Source organism: Lagopus muta, chromosome 7 (genome assembly GCF_023343835.1).
Source record: "Lagopus muta isolate bLagMut1 chromosome 7, bLagMut1 primary, whole genome shotgun sequence".
Taxonomy (NCBI): Eukaryota; Metazoa; Chordata; class Aves; order Galliformes; family Phasianidae; genus Lagopus; species Lagopus muta.
The window spans coordinates 32,124,775-32,149,188 of NC_064439.1; the positions used below are offsets into that span (position 1 = coordinate 32,124,775).

At 51.1% G+C, this 24,414-nt stretch overlaps 2 protein-coding genes across 7 annotated transcripts in view; both read right to left on the minus strand.

Moving 5' to 3' along the window:
- Positions 1-239: 239 nt before the first annotated feature.
- Positions 240-2,458, minus strand: HOXA2 (homeobox A2). The gene is made up of 2 exons (XM_048950869.1): positions 1,674-2,458; positions 240-1,074 (listed from the first exon to the last, which is right to left on the minus strand). The coding sequence occupies exons 1-2, from the start codon at positions 2,053-2,055 to the stop codon at positions 329-331; spliced, it is 1,128 nt and encodes a 375-aa protein (XP_048806826.1). The 5' UTR covers positions 2,056-2,458; the 3' UTR covers positions 240-328.
- Positions 2,459-6,770: 4,312 nt separating this feature from the next.
- Positions 6,771-24,414, minus strand: part of HOXA3 (homeobox A3) — a 44,275-nt gene continuing 26,631 nt past the window's right edge. For 3 of the 6 annotated variants that reach the window (XM_048950534.1, XM_048950533.1, XM_048950535.1), the window contains 2 exons: positions 9,307-9,895; positions 6,771-7,927 (listed from right to left, as the gene is read on the minus strand). In XM_048950534.1, the coding sequence (XP_048806491.1) occupies positions 7,158-7,927; positions 9,307-9,778 (1,242 nt within the window). In that variant the 5' untranslated portion in view covers positions 9,779-9,895 and the 3' untranslated portion in view covers positions 6,771-7,157. Of the gene's footprint in view, positions 7,928-9,306; positions 9,896-13,352; positions 13,633-17,040; positions 17,441-20,914; positions 20,989-24,414 lie in introns of those variants that run through there. The other 3 variants (XM_048950536.1, XM_048950537.1, XM_048950538.1) reach the window with 3 other exon arrangements.

The following is a 24,414-nucleotide window of genomic DNA, read 5'->3' on the forward strand; positions in this document are numbered from 1 at the left end:
ATACTTATGACAACGCATCCTAATGCAATACAAAAATAAAAAGAAAGTGACGATACGATCCCTATATGATCACTTTCTTACAGACCTCATATATTGCTTTCGTCGAAGGACCTAGAACGTGGCTAGGTTAAAACCGAAGACAACTAAAACTTGGTCAGAATCGGTAAAATGGCACGGTGAAGGGAGGGGACAAACAGAATGTACCGACCGGGGGGGGGGAGGGGGGAGGGGGGAGGAAATAAAATTAATTCACTGGGAAAATAATAATAATAAAGGGGAGGAACGAGGAGGAGAAGGCAGGACCCTGGGAGAGGACGTCTTTAATTTCTCAGTAATTCAGATGCTGCAAGTCAATCGTGGTGAGCGTGTCTGTAAAAAAGTCAAAGCTGTCAGCGGAGATATCTACGGGGCTGTCCAGAGAGCCCGGCAAACTGGGGGAAACCGCGTCTGAAAGCTGGAGGCAGGAATCTGTGGAGAAAACGTTGAAGTCCTGTAAAGAGGGGACCTCGAGGGCCTCAGGACTGTCATTGTTGAGGCCAGCTGCGCAGTTCTGGGCCATTGTTGAGAGGCAGTTTTGAACAGTGGGTGACTGGTGTTGAAAATGTTTCAGATTTTTCTCATTGCTCGTTAAAGGCGAAACGGGGAAACTTTGGGATTCGCCATTGTGCGCATTCTGCGCCTGCTGCTGCGAGAGCGCATTCTGCTGAAACGCGTACCCCTCCCTCTCCAGCAGCGCTCCCGAGACGGTGCCGAGGGCTTGCTCGAAGAGGGCTTTCTCCTCCTCCTCGTCCTCCGCCGCCTTCTCGGGGTCTTCCAAACCCTTAAATTTCCCCTCGCCGTTCTGGTTCTCCTTGCACTGGGTCTGCCTCTTGTGCTTCATCCTGCGGTTCTGGAACCAGACCTTCACTTGCCTCTCGGTCAGATCCAGCAGCGCTGCGATCTCGACCCGGCGCGGTCTGCAGAGGTACTTGTTGAAGTGGAATTCTTTCTCCAGCTCCAAGAGCTGCGTGTTGGTGTAGGCCGTCCTCAGCCGCCTCGATCCACCGCTGCCACTATCGGGGATTTCAAGGGGGTCTGTTAAAAAAGAAAAAGAGAAGGCGAACCACCGCCACCACCACCACACGCACACGCGCCCCGGAGCGCAGCAAAGAACGGAGGCGAAGCAGAGCCCCGCGCACGTCGGGGAAAAGCGCGGATGGCGCCGCGGTCCCCGAGCCCCTCGCGGCCCGTGCTGGAGGGGGGGGCAGCGTTTCTCCCTCTCTCCCTGCGTGGAAGCGACTCTCTAGCCATATGTCCTCGCAGCATAAAATAGCGACTGCAACAAAATGGCCGCCCTCGGCCGCGGGACCCCATTGTGCAGCGCCCGGAGCCCCCCGGCCCCTCGGCGCGCCCCGCGGCCCCCGCTCCGCGCCCTCCCCACGCCGCGGCCAACTTTATATCGGCCATAGCGCGATTGATAATTAATGCATCAGCCGCCGAGCTGAGCGGGAGCAATCTATCACTCTTCATTACTGTCAAATAGCCCGGCTCTAGGACAGCGAGACAAGAGAGGTCAGCTCCAACTCAAATAAATCATCCCGCGTTGGGGCGACTCGGGAAAGTTGGGCTCCGCGCGGAGCCCCGTCCGAGAGGGGGCTGCGGGCGGCCGGGGGGCGGCGAGCCCCGGGACTGACCTTTGTGGCTGAGGCAGGCGGGTCCGGCGGCTGAGGCGGAGGCCGAGGCGGGCGGCAGCGAGGATCGCTTGGACGCCTTTTTCTCTTTCATCCAGGGGTACTCCGGGGGCGGCGGGGCGCCGGCGGGGCCCGGGCTGCCGCTGCGGGCGCGGGGGCTCGCCTTGGGGCGGCCGCCGCCGCTGTGGCGAGGGTGGCCGCCGGGGTTCAGGCTGGGGATGGTCTGCTCGAAAGGAGGAGGAATCAGTGTCGAGTGTGAAAGCGTCGAGTTCTTGATTGATGAACTTTGAAATGTATCACCGACAGGGGGAAAAGATGTCAGGCACTCAGCAAGCGATGGCTGACTATTGATAAAACCGATCTCTCGCTCGAATTCGAAATTCATGGCCTTCAACTCGCAGCCCCCGCGGAGAAAAAGTTCCCTCGGATGCCGGGGGCTCGGGGGGGGAAGGCCCAGGAAAAAGGAGAGAGAGGAGAAAAAAATATATCATAGAAGATCGCTGGTGGGGTGTTTTTTTTCTAATTCACTGATTACGGCCGTATGGGGACCGTGCTACTATTAAACTATTGAATTCATGGAGACAAGGTTGAAATTGGACCGAATTGGCTGTCACATGATTGCCTCTGCCCAATGACAATTTGGGCTTTAATCAAAAGAAGCCACTGTCTGTTTGATTGATCCAAAAAAGTCGGGAAGGAACGCCTCATTGGGGGCCAGAAAGGCTTTATTTACACTTTTTTTAAAGAGGGAAACGGTATCTCCCGCATCCATCCCCTCGGCGTCCTAATCTGAAATGATCGGGGCGGGGGGGAGGGCGAGGGGGTGCGTTGGTGCGGCGGCTGCGGGGTGTGTGCTTGTGTCCGTGTGTCCCCGCGTGTGTGCGCCCGTCCTGCAGCCCGCTGCCTCCTCGCCTCCGCCCGCGCACTCTCCCCTCATTGTTTGGGACTGTCAGGAAAGCGCTTTGCACCTCACAAATCATTTAAGCACCTCAATCTGACGCCGTGAGTCATTAACAAAGTCGTCCATTAATCTTCAAAGTTTTGACACCGCCAGGCCCCCACATAAGAAGTTGCACCCAGGCAGGAGTCTCGAGTCTTGATTTTTTCCTGGAGAATAACACTTCCTCCAAAACTACTTTACCGCTTCAGACTCAGCCTCCATGGGCTCCTCTTTTTTTTTTTTTTTTTTTTTTTTTTTTTTAATAGTTTTTTTTCCTTTTTAATTTTCTCTTTCCTTTTCATTTGTTCTCTCTTTCTCTCTCTCCTTTTTTTTTTTTTTTTTTTTTGCTGGCCATCTATTATACAGTACGGAGAACAATTGGTCGCCGGTGCCGAGCCATTGTTTAAGAGGATCTTCCTCAGCAACCTTGCTTCTAAGGGAAGAGTCACACAGGCAGCGGCAGCCCCCGCGCTCCGTGACTTCCCTTTCCAATTGCCTTCCCGGGATTGGACCACAAAAAGTGCCTTGCGAGCACCGCTGTGGGAGAGCCAAATCGCGAGGCTCCAAAGGCAGCTGGCCGGTGCCTCTTTAAAAAAAAAAAAAAAAAAAAAAAAAAAAAAAAAAAAAAGCCAAAATCCTGTGCCTTAGCTTGCAAACGATACTCCCGTCTGCTGGCATAAATTGCTTAATAACCGTAGTAGGCTGGGTCTGGTGAGTATTTTCGATTACCAGGAGATATATGGGCTGGTAGCGGGTTTGTTTTCACGGGGCCAAGCAGAGCTGCGGGGTGATAACCTGGGGCACTGCTCTCGTCTCCGAAGCTTGGCTCTCTCCGTCGTTTCCATGTGCCTCCGCTCAGTCGAGTCCCGAATTCGGACGCTTTGGGCACAACCGGGAGAGCGGGTGACAACGCCAGGGGCGTCCCCGGCCCGATGAGTCCTGCGCGCAAAGCCGGGCCGGGCAGGAGCTGCGGGCGACGTCCGTGAGTCCTCCAGCTGCCGGGGAGCATCGCAGCGCCGGGCGGGGCCATCGCTCTGGATTTTCGGAGTTGCCAAAAGGGGGGTCGGCAAAGCGTCTTCTTCGTGTTGTAAAAATAAAGAAGAAAAAGAAGAAGAAAGAAGAGGGGAAAAAAAAGAAAGAAAGGGGGGAAAAAAAAAAAAAAAAAAAAAAAAACAGCAACAACCAAAAAAAAAAAAAAAAAAGCCCCAAGCACTCAGCGGACCAGTCTACGTCCAGACTGCACGAAGTGCATTTTAAAAATCGGTTTTAAGTTAATGCACCCTCAAGATGTAGCATATCTGCGAAGGCATTGGAGAGAGGGGGAGGGGAGGGGCTGGGAGGCTTTAAATGGGCTTTTTGGTGGTTGCTTGTTTAAATAAAATATAGAACGAGACTTGTCATTTAATCCCTCGAAAGGGATGCCTTACAAATATCGATGCTGTTGGAAAATGCAAAGGGTTTAATTTTCTTGCTTTTAGTCCAAACAAAGCTCTGGTGGTGTCTGCGCGCGATCAATCTTGGCCGCCAAAAGGTTTGACAGCTTCTGGCCCTTAAGAACACATTTAGAGCTTCTTGCTCTTTCCAAGATCAAATGTGACCGAGCAAAGAGGCAGAGCGAGAAACGCGGGTAAACAAGGAAAAAAGCTGCTTTTAAAATATGCTGTTGGAGGGCTGCTCTGCTGTGGGAAAAGCCCGGCTTTATTTTGCTTCTCTGCGCCTTCCTCGGGGTTGCGCTTTGCTTTTTTTCTTCTTTCTTTTTTTTTTCTTTTTCCTTTTTTTTTTTTTTTTTTTTTCCTCGAAAATATCGGGATTTAACAGCAGGATGGCAAATAATAAAGAGGGAGGTTTGGACTTTAACCGGGCTTTGTGAGTAAAACCTGCGTGGGTGTCTCTATTCTGCACATTTGTTCCTTGTGGTAGTTCTAATACAAAAACCACCTGGAACAAAACCTTTGGAGAGGGGACGCGAAATTCTTGGGCAAATCAATTACTTCTGCCTCCAGAGGGATCTTTTAATCGGGCGAATCTCGAATGCAAAAATACAAATTCGTATTGCCAACGTGCAGGCTCTGAGGATGGGGAGAGGAAAGAAGGGGGCAAAGCCGCCTGTCTTTTTCTTTCTTCGGAGTGGGAGGGGGGAGAAAAGCCGAATTCCTTCTCTATGGACATTTTCAGAAATGCAATCCTGGCGCTAAGCCTCACAACCCGAGTTCACCGCCCGTACCGTTACCTTTTGTTTGATCTATGGCACTTATCTGAGGGGTGGGGGGCGTTTGGATTCTCTATATTCGCTAACTGGAAACGAGAGATGCCTTGCGACGGTGCCAAAATGCCTTTCTTGCCTACAAAACAATAACGGGTCGTTGGTCTGCACTGGGCGACAATCGGGTTTCGATGAAAAATCTCGGAAGAAATCACCTTCCACGGTTCTACATCTCCGCCCGTAACGCGAAGCACGGTGCGGATATATCCGCCATCCCTTTCTGTGCCCGAGCAGTCTTTATCTACTTATGCAGAAAGGCTCTATAGATTCGCGGCTGCGTGGCAGTGTTTCGGCATCGGGCAGGGGTGGCTCTGGGAACAAGATAAAGCCCAAAGATTAATAATATTTCAGCGTGCGACCAAAATGGCGACATTTTTCCTTTGCTCTGGAAGATACAGATGGCAAACAGCGTGCGCGATTATCTACACGGCATAGGGATACGACTCTATAAACGCGCAAAGGGAATATTTTACCCAGTCTATTAAGGTCCGCTTTGATTTATCTTCCAAGTTTCAATCTACAAATTACGGACATTTGGCCTGGAAGGAAGAAACATGGCATTTAAACACGGCGGTTGGGGTTCCTGCCTTCACTCGGACCGACTTTGCCCAGAGACACCCGCGGGTGCCCGCTCACCCCCGCGTGTCACAGCCCCGCCATACGAGCACACGCACGCACACGGACACGCGGGGGAGAGGAGGGGGAGGGGGGCATGGGGGGTAAAGGCAGCACGGAAACTCCCCTCCCCCACCGCCTCAGGCTGCAGAGGGGGGGGGAGGAGGCTCGGCCAACAGGAAACGGCCCCAGATTTAAATCCAGAATTATAACAGTAATAATAAAAATAAAAGGAAGACGAGAGAGAACCCACTCCTCTAAAGAAAACGGGAAAAAAGGCAGTGGGGGTGGAGAGGTGCCCAGAGGCAGCTGTGCCCGGCATCCACCCCACAACTGCGGTTGGGGTCTGCGGCCTCCGCCCGCCTCTCCTCGGTCCCCATTCGGGGAGCCCGGGCACCGTGCATCCCCTCCGCACCGCACCTCGCTGGGCCTCAGCCCCCGCGCTCGCCCCCGCGCACAAGCTCGTGCACGCACACGGCGCACTCCCTCCCCCCCCCCACCGCGTGCACACCCGCGGTCCGCGCCCCCGCCCTCCGCACCGGGCGTGGGAGAGGCGGCAGGGAAACCAATGGGAAAAACAATCCTAATAAATCCCTCTCTCTATCTCTAAAAAGGCGCTACGGAGCCGTGCGGTGGGAGAGCTGAGCCCCGTGTGGGCTCCAGACGAGTCCACCGACTCCCCCGTCACGAAAGGCTCTCCCTTCCTCGCACTGCAAATAACGTGGCCTTAACTCTTTATTATTCAGAATAAAAACTTTATTATTTTTTTTTTTTTCAGAACGTGAGCAGCAAGGAATGTATAACTTTCAACACAAATCTAAGCCTTTCAGCTTCACACGCCTTCTTTCCCCCTACCTGGATGTTACAGGCATCAATTATTCAAGCTGTGATCTTTCTTTCTTTTTTTTTTTCTTCCCAGGTTTTATTGCATTGTTGTCATCACAGTTATAATTTTAATAAAGGAGTTATAGTTCCCTTTCAAATGATATTTCCTACGCGTGCCGATATGCCATCTAACACATGGCCAGGTAAATACCTCCTGAATATTCAGGGTACAGATTCTTTATATATATATAAATATGAACAAATGGGGATAAATAAAATTTTAAACACTTAGATTATTCAATGTTTGCAAAAAAAAAAAATAATAATATAAATAAATCTGAATGTTCACCAGCATACACACATTGAAAGACTTACACGTATCAATAACTGTCCAGGGAATCCCTGTCCAAGCGCTTCTGATGTCTTTCTCGCTATTTAAAAGAAGTGCAATAAAAAAATTGCTTCCCCGTGGGATCAATCATGTACGAACAAATTCACATTTAAGAATTCCTTTTATAGAAAATTTGTTCATATACCCTGTTTTGACAAAAGTGTAGAAGGTAAAGTATAAAGCCTCTGTATGCTCCCAAAGTGAGACACGAGGCTGCAGTTCAAGAAGATAAATATCCACTAGTGAAACTATAGAGCAATTCAAGCAACAAATATTGCTACGTCACATAAACTAGAAAACGCTTTTACCAAAGGAAATGAAACAAACTAAAATGAGCCAAAGAAAGAAGAAAGAGAGGGGAGGAGGGCGCGTGGCGGGGAGGAGAGGCAGAGAGGAAGGGACGAGTACTTTAAAAGGTTGGGGCTTTGCGTTCCACCTAGTGACTCCTGGCTCCTACAGATGGGTGAGTTTGGGCGCTTCCTGAATTCTTCCCTGAGAAGGATGGTGAGCTGTAAGGTCTGTGTATGTTGGGTGCGGGTCGCAAGGTCCATGGTGGTGATTGTTGCCCATCGGCCCAGCCCCGCTGTAGTCCATGTTGGCAGAGGGAGGATGAGAGAGATGAGTTAGACCAAAGATGGAAGGCCCAGAATTGGTCATGGTCTCCACGTAGTTGCCCCCTACGTAGACGGGGCTTCCCTGTATATGTGGATTCCCATAACCGTTGCCTTGAAGAGGATGAGTATCGTATTCAGGTGTCACAGCTGCTGTCCCCGTGTATCTCTTTTGAGGAGGTGGGCAATTATTAAGAGGAGCGGTATACGATGCGGGGATGCCATAGGTGTTCTGATGAGGCTTATTAAATGGCGGAGGTGACTGGGGCTCGTAGGGGACACTGTTTACTAAAGAATGCATAGAGTTTAGGTATCCCCCAGCAGCTGGAGGGACGGGGCTTCTGCTCGGGGACTGTCCTCCTGAAGAGGTCATCATGCCCTTGCCCTTTTGATCCTTTTTGTATTTCATTCTGCGGTTCTGAAACCAGATTTTGATCTGTCTTTCTGTGAGATTGAGCAAATTGGCCATCTCAACCCTCCGTGGCCTGCAAAGGTATCTATTGAAGTGGAACTCCTTTTCCAGTTCTACTAGCTGGGCACTTGTGTAAGCCGTACGAGCTCGTTTAGAGGATGCTTGGCCTGGGGGGCTCTTATCACCAGCACAGCTCTCACCTATGTAAATCACACAAAGAACACAATCAGATGGTAAACCTAGACATGGCAACTAGAGACTGCGCCCAACAATGTCAGCAACTGCCCAGCTCTTGGACATGAGATGCCCACATGTGCAACAAGTAACGCCAACAGGAGCTCAGCCTCGCCATGCTCCAAGCCCCAAAGCTTCCTTCATTTCACTGGTACCATTGTTTGGCTATACTTGCTCCAATAAAGAATGACAGGGTGCAACATATCTTGAGCTTTGCATAAAGGAATAGGAAAGGTTCCAGGAAATAAAGCCGGTTTTAGAAATTCAAAAGGTGAACCTATTGTTCCACATACATACCAGGCTTAGATCCTTTGAGAACTACCTGCTCTCCACAACCACAGAGATTTACAGCCCCTTCTTCTGATAACCCTGCTGTATATACATAAGCTGTGGATGTCTGAAGGTCAGATATCCACATATAATGTTGTAACACACAGAATTGGCAGTATAGTGTTTCCCCCACATCCAACATTAACATATGGTAGTGATTGGGAAATATAATGCACATCAGAAGAGCATATGGCGGCTGTGCTTGCGTACAGGCATACAGGCATATTTAACTGTTATTGCTTTTTAATAAAATAAATACACACTGTGGAAGTCTGTAAATAGCAATATTATCAGAGCTTTAAAAGTACACTGGCAGAGACCTTTGCTAAAGATTTGAACCCTAATTCCAAAGCACATTTATGAGAAAAAGAGGAAGAGGTAAATATAAACACAACTCCTGGGCACTGGAGCTGGTCCTAATGTTACTGATTTGAGTTTCCTCAAGTAATAAAAGTGTTAATGTACACTGCCATCCTCCAAATAATATTTTACAGGCTTAAGTTTATGGCGCTCCAGAAGACTTTTGTTTACCAGTCTTGTAACTTTGCCAGTCAGCCTGTAAAAGTAGGAAGAGATTCTGACTGCACACAGGGCATTGATCCCAACTGCACATGATTATGAGCTATTTTATTCGTGTTACTCTTTGGCAGAGATAGGTCACTGTCTTATTAATCTAGCAGCACAGTGCCAACAAAGTACTTGGGACAGGCCTCTGGCTCAGGGCCTGGGCTGCTCGGCACTGGCGTGATTTACTGGACGGGGGATTACCTATGAAATGTGATAGATGCAGGAGGACACAGCCGAAAGGAAACCAAATCACACTGGATCCATTCTGCAAGGCTGGGAAAGATCCCAGGGGTTTGTTTGGTCACCGAGATCCCATCACAAGCCAACAAGCCCATGGGGGGCAGCTCAGGGAAGAAAACAAGCCCCCAGCCCACCCTACCCTCCCAAAAGTGAAGGCGCCCAGGGTTGCTCCCTCCCCGCAGGACACGTGAGAGACTGTTTTCCATACCTGAACTGGAACTGCTGTTTTTCTGCTTTGTGTTTTGCCGAGACTCTTTCATCCATGGGAATATCTGTTTGGACACAGTGGGTGAGTTAAGAGCCGGGCTCTTAGTGGGGTTGGCAGGGGCAGGGTTGCTGCTGGCATTTTGAGATGGTGAGGCCGAGGATGGAGGTGGAGGCTGTGCCTGCGGGGCCGGAGGTGGCTGCGGTGGGGCCTGCGGGTCAGTGAGACCAGGGGGCTGCAGAGGCTGGCTGGGGAGGGTCCTCATGCAACTCTCACTGATGTCATTGGCCTTGTGGTGGGACACGGTGCTGCCTGGGGACTGGAGGGAGCACGCGGGGCGGTGGTACTCAGTTTCCACAAGTGACGAAGACGGAGGATATTGCTGCTGACTCGCATTATAAGTGAAACCATTTGCTCCTTGGTAGGGGTAGGCACCATAGATTGCAGAGCTGTCGTAGTAGGTCGCTTTTTGCATTTCGTTGTTTCCCAATATTTATTTCGCAAACTGACAGGGTCTTGACACCCTTGGAGAATAACATTGGCACCCCTCTGTCACGTGGCGCTGCTCCTCCAATGGCCGCTCCGGGCAGACCTGGGGTGTGGGGAGAGCAGAGCAGGGTGAAGAAATGGTGCAAATCCATCTTACTTTCAATAGCTAAGTGACATGAAAGCCATAAAAGAAAAAGTGGTCAGCAATATTTAGCAGCATGACTTGGCCTCAGGCGCAGAGTATTTCGATGTAAAAGCTGCCTGGATTTACTGGCAGCTACAAATGTGTGCTTTGCTGCACTGGGATAGGGTCTTTCTAGGGTTTTTCCTTCCTTTCTTCTTAAGAAACAGGGCAGGGCACCACACAGCAAAGGGGTCAGTCGTTTATCACTGCGAGGCTGTTTTAATACCAGTCTCTGTGATAAGGCTGATCGAGGAATCACTAATGCAAAGGGGCTGGGCTATCGCTCTGTTCCAGCTCCACAACCAAACCCTCCCCTGTAACTGGCATCTTTTTATTTTTAGCCTTTCTCTCTGGGTTACAGCTCTCCATCCGGCTTCAAAGAAATACATGAGATTGTTCCTGTCTACGTATGGCAGGGGGCAGGAGCAGGGTGGAAAGGTTTTGCAGCCAGCGATATTTACACACACAGATCCCAAGTGACGGATTTTGGCTCGTCTATGAAACGCTCGATAGGAAAATAAACAAAGCCGGTGCCTTCTCCCCTCGTGCTCACGCACTGCCTCCAGCCTCCCGGGTCAAGCACCCTGGCACCAGCGGTTCCTGCATGGGTGAGCCCCAGAGTGGCTCCTGTTTGGCCCTGGAGTGATAGCAGGTCCACTCTGCCACCCCCACAGCCCCTCAATACCACATTGCCACAACCCCACGATGATTCCACACCCTTCCTTCCCCCGCGAGTGGCTCTGGAGCCCCCACTGGACCCAGTCCACCTCGGAGCCCCTTCAGCAAGACCAGCAGGGGCAAGCTGGGGGCTTCTGCTGTTGTTTTTTAGCAGTTATTTCAAAGACATTAACTTTTTGTGGAATCAGCCAGACTCTACCTGTTAAAACATGATGGATTGGAGGGGAAAAAGAAAAAAAAAAACAAGAAAAAAAAAAAGAAAGAAAGAAAAAAAGAAAAAAAAAGAAAGAAGAAAAAACAACCAACAAAACACCAGGAACCTGAAAAACCAGCGTTCATCTCCATGACCACGGCTTGAACTTTCCTTCCAACTTAGCGATAATAGGTTCTGTCTTGGAAGCTGCTATGTAATTTGATGTATGAGGGTCACTTGGCCGGGGAGAGGGTGGACACCGACCCAGAGAATGCTGCTCCTGCCCGGGCGAATCCCTTTCTCTCCCCTCCCTTTTTGCTCTCTCCGTCCTTCTGTTCTCTGTTTTTTTTTTGTTGTTGTTGTTGTTGTTTTTTTTTCAAATCAAATTCTGCAGCTTACCTACCTGAAAATAACCAGCCCAAGGATGGCCCGCACTAATGAGAGACCTGTACGCCGTCTCCCATCCAGCAGCTCGTCCCACACGCGCATACATTGTTCTCAGAAATCGCAGCTTGCTGCTCGCCGTCCCCTCTCCCTTCCTGACCAACAGCTCCGTTCTTTCGGGTCAGAACAGCTCTGATCTCTTTGCCACTTCCCCCGCGCAGCAGCTGGCTATTTTCCCCCAAAACATCTAACGACGACAAATGCTTAGGGGCGAAATGTCTTAGGCACCACAAGCACCAAACGATCTCATTCTGCGCCTTTCAAGTTATACAAGTTCTTAGAAAACAGCCTTTCCTTTGTTACATCCCAACCAAATGAAGGTAACGCACCTACAGCAAGGCGGCAGCCCCATTATTGCACTAATCAACCTCTCCGGCTGTTATTAAGCTAATAAGACAATCAAGATCTGAGGCGCGGACATCATCTCCAGCTCCTCGCCTCTAACGATATCTGGGCCTGGTGTGATTTTTCTCAATTCCTTTCCTTCAGAAAGAGGGAACCGCAGTAACAGGAAGGAAGCAACCGGCCTTTCATGACGTCCACACCAAGCATTTCGCCTTCCCCGGGCGCTCCCAGATTTGTCGGGTGCCGCCGGCGGGCAGAGCGGCGGCCCCGCGATGTTCCGCGCAAAGCTGCGCGCCCGCCTCGCCAACAATGGGCGGCTGAGCCTCGAAGGCAAAATATTAATGAAAATTCGGCCGCCCGCCAGGAAAGGAAAATCGGCCCCCGCCTTTGGCTGCGGGAGTTAATCACTTCCTAAAAGTTAGGGTAACCTGAGCGGCGCACGGCCATTACTCGCGAAAACAGCACTAGCGGGATTTATAGCGACAGGGAGCGAATAATAGCAGCGCCCTAACGGGAGCTAGCGGGGGAGGGAGGGTGGAAGGCGGAAGGTTTGCCACCCAAACTGGTGCCTGAGATGGGAAAAGCGCTCCTCGTCCTCGCCGAAGACAAAAGGCCAAAAGAGCTCGGCCCTCAAATTTGCCAGCGCCCTTTTCGGCCGGTCCATCCAGCCTCATTTGCGCAGTACACCTCTCAGCCTTTACCGGCCTCTCCCCCCGCCAGACAGCCCGGAGACAGCAGATGAAAGCTGCCTCCCCCAGGCATGTCCCCCTCGCCTCCCCGCTCCACGGCTCAGCTCTCCCCTGCCTCCCCCTTCCCCGTCTCTAAATACACCGCATCTTTCTCCTGTAGCTCCCGGCCGAGCCCCAAACTCTGACTCCGGGACGCAAAAAACAGCAGCCCCCCAGAAAGATTTCCTGAAAGATAAAGACAAAGTTGAGAAGAGGTGAGGGGGTGGGGGGAGAGTAGAGAGAGCTGCCTGAACACGAAGTGTAAGGGTATCAGTCACTGCCTGGAAGGAAGCCCCAGCTTGTGAACTCTTCTTGAACCGACATTTAAGTCTACGGTCATAAATCACTGGGACATAAACTCCGCCATTCACGACTGATAGCAGCGTATTTGTGGCCTGCTTACCTTAACTTCTGACGACTGAGGCGGAAGCCAGCATGCTTTTTTTTTTTTTTTTTTTTTTTTTTCTTTTTTTCTTTCTTTCTTTCTTTTTTTTTTTTTTTTTTAGGAGCCTCGGCGACACAGCCCGGGGAGCAGAGATTGATCTGCCCCGGCCGTGTCCCTGCGGCTGCGGGATGGGCACCGGCTCTGCTCCTCTGCGTCGGCCGGGAGGGGCGAGCCCTGCCCCGTGCGGGATGGGGACGGCTGCTCCGACCCCCGCCTCCCCGGCTCCCTCCCGCTTCTCTCTGCCCACCCTGTCCCTGTCCCCCTGCGCAGAGCGCGGAGGATGGGGACACTTCCCAGGGCCGATCCCCGCGCCTGGAGGGAATGGGAAAGAAGGGAAAGAAAGAAGAAAGGGGGGGAGCGGGAATGGGATGGGAAGGAAAAAATAGAATTATAAGGCTGAAAGAAAGAAAGGCGGCGGCCTGAGGAAGCCTGGGAGAAGGAGGGAAGGAGTGTGGCAGCGAAGGAGTGCGGCCCCCCCCACCCAGCACCCGGGCGTCACCAAAGTCCAGGAAAATTATGCTAATGAAGACAAACGGCTCTCACAAAGGGTCGCTCTCACCGGCCTCCGGGGTTCTGCGGCAGGGCTGTTTGTTTTGTCCCTCTCACGAGCGGGTTTGGGGGCGGCCGTGCAATGGCCCCTCCGCCGCTCCCCGCCGCCCGGAGTCCCGCACAGCCTGGCTGACCGCCGGGGATGGGGGGAGCGGCCCGGAGCGCCGGGTCCGGGACCGGAGAGCCAACCAAAGCCCACCAGGATCCCCGCTCTGGGCAATGCTCGCAGAGCCACGCTGGAAATCATTAGAGTTACTAATTATTAACTCATGCATGCGTGAGCGCACACACACACAGATGTACACACAGAACCCCCCCGCCCCCCAAATATCCCCAGCGCTCGGGACGGGCGCAGAGGCGCTTCCCCCACCACCTCCTCCCCCGTGTGCCGCACAGACGGGCCGGGTGCCCTAAGCACCGTGGGGGCGCGTGGGGCTGCAGTCCCGCGTGGACGTGGCCCCCGCGCCGCGCAGCCCCTCCCCAACTCCTGCTCCTCCGGGAAAGCTCTCGCTTCTTTTTTTCCCGGCTTTGGGTGGGGGCTGGGTTGTCCCCCCTTTTTTTTTGTGTAAGAGCAACACAGCAGAGCCCGTGGAAAGCGGGCGCTCACACGAGGACTGCAAGTAAGTTGCAGCCCCGGCCCCTCGGGCTGTGGGCTGCGAGACCGAGAGGGGCTCCGCGTAGAGCCGAGGTGTAAATTTGACGTTACTTCGTTAATTAAGGCATTAAAAATATAACCAGTCCGTTCAAAGCACGAGGGAGCCCGGCGTCATCCTAAAGCACAAACAAAGCGAGGGGGAAGCGAGAAATAAAAAGCACTATAAGGCTGGGGTGGCCTCTTACGCATACCAATGGTTTTTGTCATTTATGGCTATGCAAGATTTATGACTTCATGCACCAAAGCTGTAAACAGAGCACTAAAACAGAAAACACTTGCTCCTTATGGCACAAGTGAGAAGGCACCACATGAAAGGGGAAGCGGGCAGCGTAGGAGGAGAGGAGAAAGCAAAAATCCCGCGTATGCATTTTGCTTCAAACAACCCCGTGAATGTGGCATCGGAAGAAAAGTCTTTTTAGTCAATAATCAACCCCACACTTTCTTCTGAAACTGCTGAGCCGTCGCTCGCCCCGGTGCCCGACCGAATACAGAGAGGCACCTCTGAGCCCCGACGGAGCCCTCCGGAATAAAGAGCAGAATGTGGCTGAGGGAGCACCGAGGACGAGGAAACCTGCGGACGCCGGGACCGGGCCGGGCCGGGAGCGCTGAGGAGAGCGTGTGCCTCCCTTCCCTCTGAGGGCTTTATAACTTCGGAGCCGGATATTCTGACACCATGTCTGTATCTGAGTGTGGGGACGGGAACGGGGGGGTGCTTTGTAAAACCGGAGGAATTAGCGAGGGACTTTAATGGTGAGAACCGAAGTAGTTCGTGGGGATAGAGAGGTATTTCCTCCATTCGTCTTTTCTGCCTGTGAAGAGCGTTTTGCCTCTTGGCCCGTTTCCCCACGCCCCCTTTCTCCCCAAAGAGGTCATTTTAAACACGCGAAGACAATCTTTTTTCTTTCGTAATGTGCCTTATGATGGAGGGATAAGTGTCCCACCACACAGCTCCCGCTGCTTTTATCTGCCTCTCCCTCTCAGGGGCCGAATATTTTCTTTCTGCCACATTCCGCAGAGAGCGATAGGGCTCGGAGAGGGACCTTTGGGGCTGACTCCTGACTCACGGACGACTCTCTTTTTCTTCCCCTAAAAGTTCAGTTTACGGAATCCTGCACTGTCTTAGTTTCCGAATAAAATGGTGCCTGGAAAGCGCTGTATATAGGAATGCTTCGACTATCATACAAGGTTGATTCTAGGGAATCTCTGTGGGTCTAAACAGCAAGGCGGGGAGCTGCGGGACGAATTCTGCAGGTCAGTAGGGATTTTAGGAGGGAATATTAGAGGGACTGGGCAAGAGAGCAGTGAGAGAAGCCGTGGTAAACCCCAATCGTTCTTTATATCCTCTAAATTGCCGCGAACAGTTCGTTCTTTGCTCAGCAGAGCGAGGCTATTTACCCAAGCCGCCGAGATAGCCCTCTCTACAGAACTCTCCTTTCTTTTGCTCCGGAGCAGGACCGTGTTATTTATGAGTGTTTAACTGGGTCAGCATGCATCCGAGCTGGGTCATAAATCAGAGGAAACGCTGCCAAGTAATGGAGCCGCAATTAAAGCTTACACTTTATTTTCGAGGCGCGTTTTGGCCCATTTCAAAGTACGGCAAAGCTAACCTTGGCTTTTAGATACGCTGTTGAGCGGAGCAGCAATCCTGCCCGGTGTGAGAGGGACACAGGATTTGGTTCAGCACGACGAGAGGGGAAATAGCAGTTGTTTCGGTCAGATGTGTTCTGAGAGCCGCTTAAAAGCGAGAAGTCGAGAAAGAAGCACTAAACATCTCTGCCCCCGAGGTCTCCGCAGAACGGCCGCGAATAGGTTCACGCGGAAACAGCCTTCTTTTTGCTGTTTGTTTTCAACTCGTTTTCTATCTCGTCCTTCGCTTTTCTGTCTTTTTCCCTCTTTCTGACCCCTAGAAGAAGTGTCACGAAACACCGGGAACTGGGGACAAATTGGTACCGCAGAAATAGGCGCTGACCAAATTGGAGGACAGAGCCACGGAGCTGTGACCTTTCCCAGAGCAGAGACCCGCCGGGGCAGTGTCACTTTATGTAACATTTTGCCCTCCTCTTTAAGTTCTTTCCTTATAATGTGGCTACACAGACACATTTATCCGTATATACACATATTTATACATACGGTATGTACGCATTTATGGAAAAGACTGCAAGGATATGAATTAATGACCAGAGATATGTTCACCTAGAAGCTGATTTCCACTCTTACCCCCGTTATTCTCCAGCTTTCCAGAGGAAAAAAAAAAATCAAAACCCAAACAAAATCAAATTAAACAAAACCCCACCGCACTTCCAAGGCTGCTTATTGCTGGAAGACGCGGCTGCCTCTCGGCTCAGCTCCTCCTCACCGAGGAGAAGCAAAGAGGAGCCTCGGCTCCTTCGGGAAGGGGAACCCTCGCCACAGAGCTGAGCACCCGCGCAGCCCTCCGTGCACGGCAAGCAAAACACCACCGAAGCATCATAAATAAAATGGCAGTACAATCGCATGCTCATCGATTTCCAGCTCGGCATCGGCCGAACAAACCCGCATAAAACAACCTCCATCGCACACCGAGCGCGACCCCAACCCGGGTGCATCCCCACCCCCTCCCCGGCCCCCGACCCCCGCAAATACATAAGTAAACAAACGCACCGACCGAAATGAAAAATGTATTTGAATTAAAATCATAATAATAAAAATCGTCATCATCATCAAAATGCCACAAAACGCTAAAAGGAGGCTTCCCGTCTCCCGCCGGCCATAAATAACGATAAGATGGCAATCGGGGGGCCGGAGCGGAGGCAGCTGGCCATCAGCAGCAGTGTGGGATCTCTATGGAGAAAAATAAATAAAGCAGCTCCGCTCGCTGCGAGGGGAGAGCGGAATATTTACCGCAGCAAATTGAAACAAAGAGGGAAGCAGCCCGGCCCCGGTGCACACACACGCACGCACACACACGCACTCACTTCAGCCTTTTCTACTGACCTTTGCCTCGAACAGCAATAACTCACCACATAAATGAACAATCAACGGAAATACCTTAAAATAAAATCCATCCTTTCTAACGAAGCATTTCGTCCTCTCGGCTCGACAATAAGCTTTCCATAAGGAACGAAAGCTGTCAGCGGAATGGCCAGCTCTTGAGGGGACGGTGATGGGGGCAGGAAAAAAAAAAAAAAAATAGAAAGCAGTGCTCGCTCTGAACAGAAACTGGAAAAGCGTAATCGCAGACGGAGCCAGACCGGGTCTCCACTCCAAATGCCACAATAATGCGCTGTATTATGTGCTCACGTGGTCATACGTCAACTTAAATCCTTTTATTTGAAATAGGGAATCACTGAAGGAGCGGGGTTTCTGAGAGCGAGCCGTGGCTTTTTAGAGCCTTAGCCTGGTACGTTAGAGGAGAGTTTAAAGGGATGGAACAACAATAAAATAAAATTTAAAAAAAAAAATTTAAAAAAAATCAATCAAGAGCCAGCGTTGCCTTGGGGAGGGGGGAGGGGGGGATCGGTTCGAGTCTCTTTCATCCCACACCAGCATTTCTTTATACAAAGCCCATCGGAAAGTCGGAGGAATCCTTCTTGCTCCGTAGGATCGCACCGCACCCTGATACTGAGCCTAATTAACCGGCATTTGCTCCCAGGGCCACCGCGCTGCCCCACGTCGCACGTTCTCTTCAAGACCCGAAGAAAGCCCAAATCTCAACGCCATTCTTTTCATCTCCCTTCTACACGGGACGATTCCCGGCCTCCCCCCCTCCCCGGCCCTCCATTGTGCAGGGCTTGCTGCCTCCCACACGCTACATCGGGGCTCCTACAGAAACTAAAAAGACCTATAATTACCTGACAAAGGCAAAAAAGGGTCTCTTCTAAGAGGCTAGTTGATTTTTGTCCTTGTACCACACTATGGAGCACACACCTTCCTTCACTGGCGTGCCTCTGAATTTTGCAAAACCTTTTGGGACCTCGCTGTTAAACCTGTGCTTACGCATTTCCTATACAGCTACTTTGAGTGATGCACAAAATTATAGGTTTCTAACGATGAAAAAAAAAAAAAAAATTGGGGAGGGGGAGCTGTCTGCCTGAGGGGGAAAAGAAAAAAAAAAAGAGAGAAACTAAAAAGAAGAAGAAGCTCTATTCGGCCCCCGAGCCTGCCCAGCGAGCCAGCCTCGCCTGTGTGTGAACACATCACATCTTCTCTGCAAGGCAGTTTAACTTCTGCTATTGACAGAATAAGCTAAACAAACAAAAGAAGCCCTGATCTCACCCAACTTTTCTGTAAGGAGTCGCAGAGAATGGGACGGATCGCGCTTTTAACGTGTTCCTGACCGCGTCCTGTGACTCCAGCATTATGCGCTGTGATGTGAATAACTTTGCCTAAACCTTTCCACCACCCCCACGGGCTCGAAGAAAACTTTCAGCCAACTGCATATCCCCCCTTAGCGTTTCACCTGCACTCCACTGAGCTGAAAGGAAGGGGATTTCTTTTGGAAGGCGATTTTTACTGCTGGGGGCATGCCTTCCTACTCTCGCTTGGGCTGTAGAAGTGGGCCACTGGAATTTAAACCCATCAGTAACAGCGTATATGAGTGGACAGTGCAGCAAAGTCAGCGTGACATTACAGCAGAGGAAGAATTTGCAATTTTTCATAGGGAAGTCGCTAAGCTCGTGACAGGGCACACATACATTATCCCTCACTAGGAACTGGAATAAAAAATGATAACACCTCTGAAAGAGAGAGGAGAACATTATCCACACACGACGAGGCAGCAGTTAGCAGCACGACGTGGGACTCCATAGGGCACTCCGTAGCCCTCGTCCTAAACGCAAACCAAGGCTGAGATTTACTGGACGGGGCGGATTCACGGCTCTTTTGAATACAGCGTGTTTAGGTCCCATCAAAGAAACACAGGGAGAAGTTCCCCTGCAACAATGAGGCCGAAATTAATGGGGAATGGAGCAGATGTTGAAAAAAGCAGAGCAAGTCTTTCTAGGGGCCGTTGTAAAAAGTTATCGACTGCTTTGCGTCAAAAGCAGAAAGATGGCTTTAGAAGTTGCAGTCCTGAGCAAATAGAAACTACAAAAGCAATAAATCACAATCATAAGTCAGCTTAAATGCCTTAACGCTAGCTACGGCCACTGGCTTCAAAACCCCGTTTCTATGAACATCTTTATTAGTATTAATGGTCAAGTTAATGCTAAAACTACTGTTTAACAATTAACTTCGTGTCTGCAGTGGGGAAACTAATTAATTCTTGAGAAAAGTAACTCCTTGACTGTGCTTCGAGAGGGCTGAGGGGGAGTCCTCCCTGCTGTACACTGTCCTGGGTGGCAGCTGAAAATGATTCCCCCCGCCGAATTTGGAGGTTTTCTTTGCTCCACTACTTATGATCACGGGTTTACAAACATGAATTCAAAGGACCGTGTAAGTAGCAGACGCTAGATTTCCTCCGGCATCCCATATATTACTTTGTTCCTGTTCCTGGACATTCAACGCTGTGTTTTATGACCTCGATGATTTGGAGACCTGAAACATTGTTTCTGGGAGAGGAAAAAAAAAAAAAAAAAAGGAAAAAAAAAAAAGAAAACGTGGCGTTTCTCAGTGAGTCTGCTGCTGATTTTTCTGTGCTTTATACACATGGCTCCGAGTTGGGCTGAAATTCCAGCCTCGGTAACAACAAACAGATCTGAGTTCGTAACGTGCACTCGTTATGAGAAACCCTTTTGCCAGCTCTGGCACCAATAAACGCTCCTAGCATTAATGTGATTTAAAGTTACCTTCAGTACAAATAAATTTCGAATTTCTGCCGTCTTTCATGTTTACGTTTATGGCAGTCGTTAAGAGGTCAGGTTGTCACTCCCATGTGGAGAGGACATGGAAATCGCCGCACTACACGAGTATTTATTTCCTCGCTTCCTCGAAAGAGTTGGGATCTGCTGGGATGCGGAGCTGTTTACCTACATCTGCGAGGCTGATCGAGATAAAGTCGCCCTTTGATCACTTCGAAGCAGATAAAAAGAGCAGAGCTAGCGCCTGTGCCCTGATGGAAGCTGCCCCCCGAGAGGCAGCTGAGGCTGAGCGCCGGGGCACTTTAGGAATCCCAAATATCTCCGCACGAAATGCTGCGGGTGCCACAGGAGGAAGGTTCCCTCTCACCGTGTTTTCGCTTTTAAATTTCCATGAGTGGACGTTCGCAGCACTTTTCTGTAGTTACGATTTAAGCAGCTCATTAAACCGACACAAAGAGCCCTTGTATTCCTGTAATTTATGACCGCTTTTAAAAGGTTGTAAAATACACTAATTGTACATCAGCGTCCAAAAATAAGCAGGTAAATCTAGCAGGAATTTACGCTAATTCTCTCTAATCCTCCCTTCTCTGCGGCTGGCAGGGGAACACGATGACTACGGAAAGCACCGCCGGCCCCTGCCAGAGCACCAGGGCTCGGGCACCAACCGCATCAGCCCACGGCCGGGGCGAGGCGGGCCGGGCCGGGCAGCTACCTGAGCTTATTGGCGGTGTGAGCATCCACGCACAGCCGTGTCCCGTGGCAGGGCATCGCCGCACGGCCCCTCCAGGAGCCGCCGACAGACCGGCAGCGATAAGAGCTCAGCTCCTCCGTGCTGCCGCTATCTCCCTGTCTCCCTTACGCCTTCGATTTTGAAAGGAGCTCAGAACAGACGAAGAAATCCTCAAGCTCTTTGGCTCCTCAGCCGACTTCGCATCCTTCCTGTTCCCGGCGCCTTTATATGCCTGAGCACTCGGGTCCCGCACGTCGCTTTGTCTGCCCGGACACGCGCATTCGCAGCGGCGGAAGATGAATAGAGACGAGCCACCGAACCCCCTGCTCGGTTAAATATTTCTCACCACCCCTCTCAGGTACGAGGCCGGCACATGGCCGGTCCCGACTCTTACCTCGTTCCGCCGCCGAGGCCGGGGCCGGAGCGCTGCCGCCGCCCGGAGCGGGGCTTTTCGGGGCGCCGGGCGCTCTGCAAACAAGCGACAAACAACGCCTTAACGGGGGCAGCGGGGCCGGCGCTCGGCCGCCCGCGGGCGGGGTGGGCTGTGCCGGGACGGCCCCGCAACTCTCCGGCGGGGCGAGGAGCGCTGCTAGCTGAGAAATAAAAGCGTGGGACTCTTTTTTTCTCCCCCCCCCCCCCCCCCCCCCCTCCAGTAGACAGCTATGCCTTCTGTCTCCAAGTGTTTGGAAATATTGTCATTCCAAACTCTTGTTACATGAATGTCTGCTTTATTTTCCTCTGGGAAACCTTTGTTTAGGATCATTTAATCAAGAACAGACATTAAACACAACCAGTGGTGTTCATCTCTGTTGAATAAAACGCGGAACGAGTTCCAGTTTCAATACGGAGAGTATTGTGGTTGGGCTCTCATTCAAACAGGGAGCGGGGCCCGATCCTGGCCCCAGTAGCGCAGGAAGAGCCTGATAATTGACTTCGCCGAAGCAGCATCGGGCCCGAAAGGCTTAAGAGGGGAAAAAAAAAAAAGAAAAAAAAAGAAAGAAAAAAAAAAGAACAACGCGAGAACACTGAAAGCCAACAGACGGGGGGAGAAAACTGGACGGCCTCTCTCCCCCCTAAAATAAACAGTATTGCACAATCCAAAGAGACAATAGTCAGATTATTCGGGTGCCACTTACTGAATCACGTTTACGTATGAATTTGTCAGATGTAATAACGTGCCCCCTCTATTCATTCTCGCTAATAAAAGCCGTCTAACGCGTCTGAAAATTGTCAGTAAATGTAAATGCTAATAATTAAATAACACAGTTCTCGTAGAAGAACGTCTTCTGAGCCCTGGAAATATTAAGTCTGTCTTGGGAGAACTTTTCCAGCAGATACTTCGCGTTGGTAATTTAGTAGTCCCATAATTACTCTAATAATTTTAAATTTGGTGTTGAACTCCAGCCTACATAAAATCATGCAATAATAGCCTCCTAAGCTGTTTATTGCCGTCTCATAAATTTCAGAGCGCTGACTGCTACAATCTCCTGGCAAACACCGAAGGACTCGGCGAGTTCCGCCGCCATCCGTGCCGCGCTGCCCCCGGCGCTCCAGCCGCCCCTCTCGGAGGCGCCCCGCACCGCGGGCTCAGCCCGCACCTCCCTGCCCCGACCCCTCATCGACAGCCGCGCCACGAGCGGCCATCAGCATCGATCAAGAGAGCCGGGACCGGGCTGCCCCACTCGTGTTAAATATGGAGTGTGTATCTGCAAACGGTGCCAACGAGTTTCTGTTATTTATTTTGGAGCTATTAAGTCACACCGCCATATATTACGCTGCCACGGCCCTTTAAACTACGCTTCCTCTTGAAAGAGTTGCTAAGTAGCAATAAAGCACTTTACAAACGCTACGACATTTTTTTTTTTAATTTGTTGTTATCCCAAACTCTAATATTCATTGCGCCACTTTAAGTTCCTACATAAATCGTTCAGACTAATGAGTCATAGAGAAATTCGCCCGTGACTTTTCCTTTACAATGCTCGCCGCCTCTCCATCTCTTTTTTGGCCCCGCATTAGGAGCCTGTGATTTATTAGCGCCGGGAAAATGGAACAAAGCAGGTCCTCCTGCACGGTGGCACCCAGCCCTCCGCTGTGTGAATTAGAACATTATCAAATGTGTTCGCCTCGGTAGAGCTTAATCACCAAACGCCGTAATGTGACCACAAGGCAGAGAAAACAAAGATTCAACATTTCTAAATATTAAACTTGTTAAGCAAAGGCTCAGCAGACAAAGCAAGCACAAACAATTAAAGTCATCAAGCTAGAAAGACGCACTCCCTACTTACCAACACAGACCCTACTGCTTGCTTAAGGAGTTTAGAATCTTTCAAGATAAATCAGGTGGGTTTTTTTAAAGGGAAAAGGAAAAAAAAATTGAAGAAAAAAAAAAAAAAGAAAGAAAGAAAGAAAAACAAACTCCAGTAATAAGGAGTTGAGTTTCACTTGTGAGAGAATCACTCCTAGTGAGGACTGACGGCCACAGATCCATTCCTGACTATCTGCATTAATTATTTAATGAGTCACGTGACCCTAAAGATTAAAATTTCAATATCTCCCCCAGAACAGACGCAACACCTTTATCTGCGAGCGCAGGGATCCTGTACGCGGTCCCCTATCTCTGCTGCCTTTGACAGCTCCTCAGTTTCTAGGTAGAGCGCTGGGACATGAATAATATGGGCTCGTCCCGCTCCTTGGCGGGACGGAGCAGCCCCGCAGCACCCCCCCAAACACACACACACAGCAGCCAGCCGATCCCAGAGCCTCGGTGCGTGGGGCAGTGTGCAGTAGTGTGGGGGGGATGGGGGGCTGGATGCTGCTGGCAATGGGAGTACTGTGGGGGGTGTCGTCCCCCCCCGAAGTCCCCCGGCTACCTTCCAACGAGGGACCATCTCCCTTCGCACGGTCCCGGGCGGGGCCAGGAAGGCTCCTGGGCGCGGCGGGGGTTGAGGTGGGGGGGGATGGTGGAGCTCCCCCTACCCACGATGGGAGTCCCGGACCTCGGACCAGCGTGGGCCGGGTTAGCCCGAGGGGATGGCCCCGGGAGACCTCCGTGTGGAGCGCCGCTCCCGGGAGGTTGCGGTCCCGGCCCGCGCCCTCTCTTGCCCGAGGGGTTAAGGGGAACTGTGGGGGCAGCGGAGGGACAGAGCTGCCCGGATAGGGCCCCGGTGCGTGGCCCCGGGGGGGAGGGAGGGGGGCCGAGATCTCTCTGTCAAACCTCTGCCTGTGTGAGGGCTCCCCCCATCCCTGCACTGTTATTAACACCGAAAAACGGTCCGTTGGACGACAGCACCCTGAAAAAAATATATTGTTAAAAAAAAAAAAAAAATCACAGGATTGAGTAATCCTCCAACGCAGAATGGCTCTAGTTATTAAATACCACGAGGCGCTTGTCACAGCCGAGTTCCCCCTGTAATAAAACACCAGGTATAGCAGAGATTGCGGGAGAATGGGGAAGGAGACCTTGGCAAACTCCCATTTTTCTTGGTGGGTGGAGGGGAGGTGGGGAGCGGGGTTAACGGCGTGGTGTTCCCTGCGGCCATTAAATTGACTCCGAGGTGATTTTGTCTTTCTTTGAGATATTGACAAACTTCCACTTGCGGCGTTTTGGGCCGCTCTCGCCTTTGTGGTGAGAGCAGATAAATACGTGTGTGAGAGACAGGGGAGAGCGAGGGAGAGGGAGGGAAAGAAAGAGACATTGCGGTCCGAGCTCCGGCTTAGAAAGAATACTGTCTTTAAAGGTCAAGGGTTTGAAGGGTCAGTCTGCTCCTCTAAAAAAAACAATTAATGGGATAGAAAATTTGTCCTCTCTGTGAACTCCTGGTTGCCCTAGCAAAGGGAGCACAATGCGAGAATTTAAGGCGGACGACGTAATTTTGGAAGTTATTGTAAGCCGGG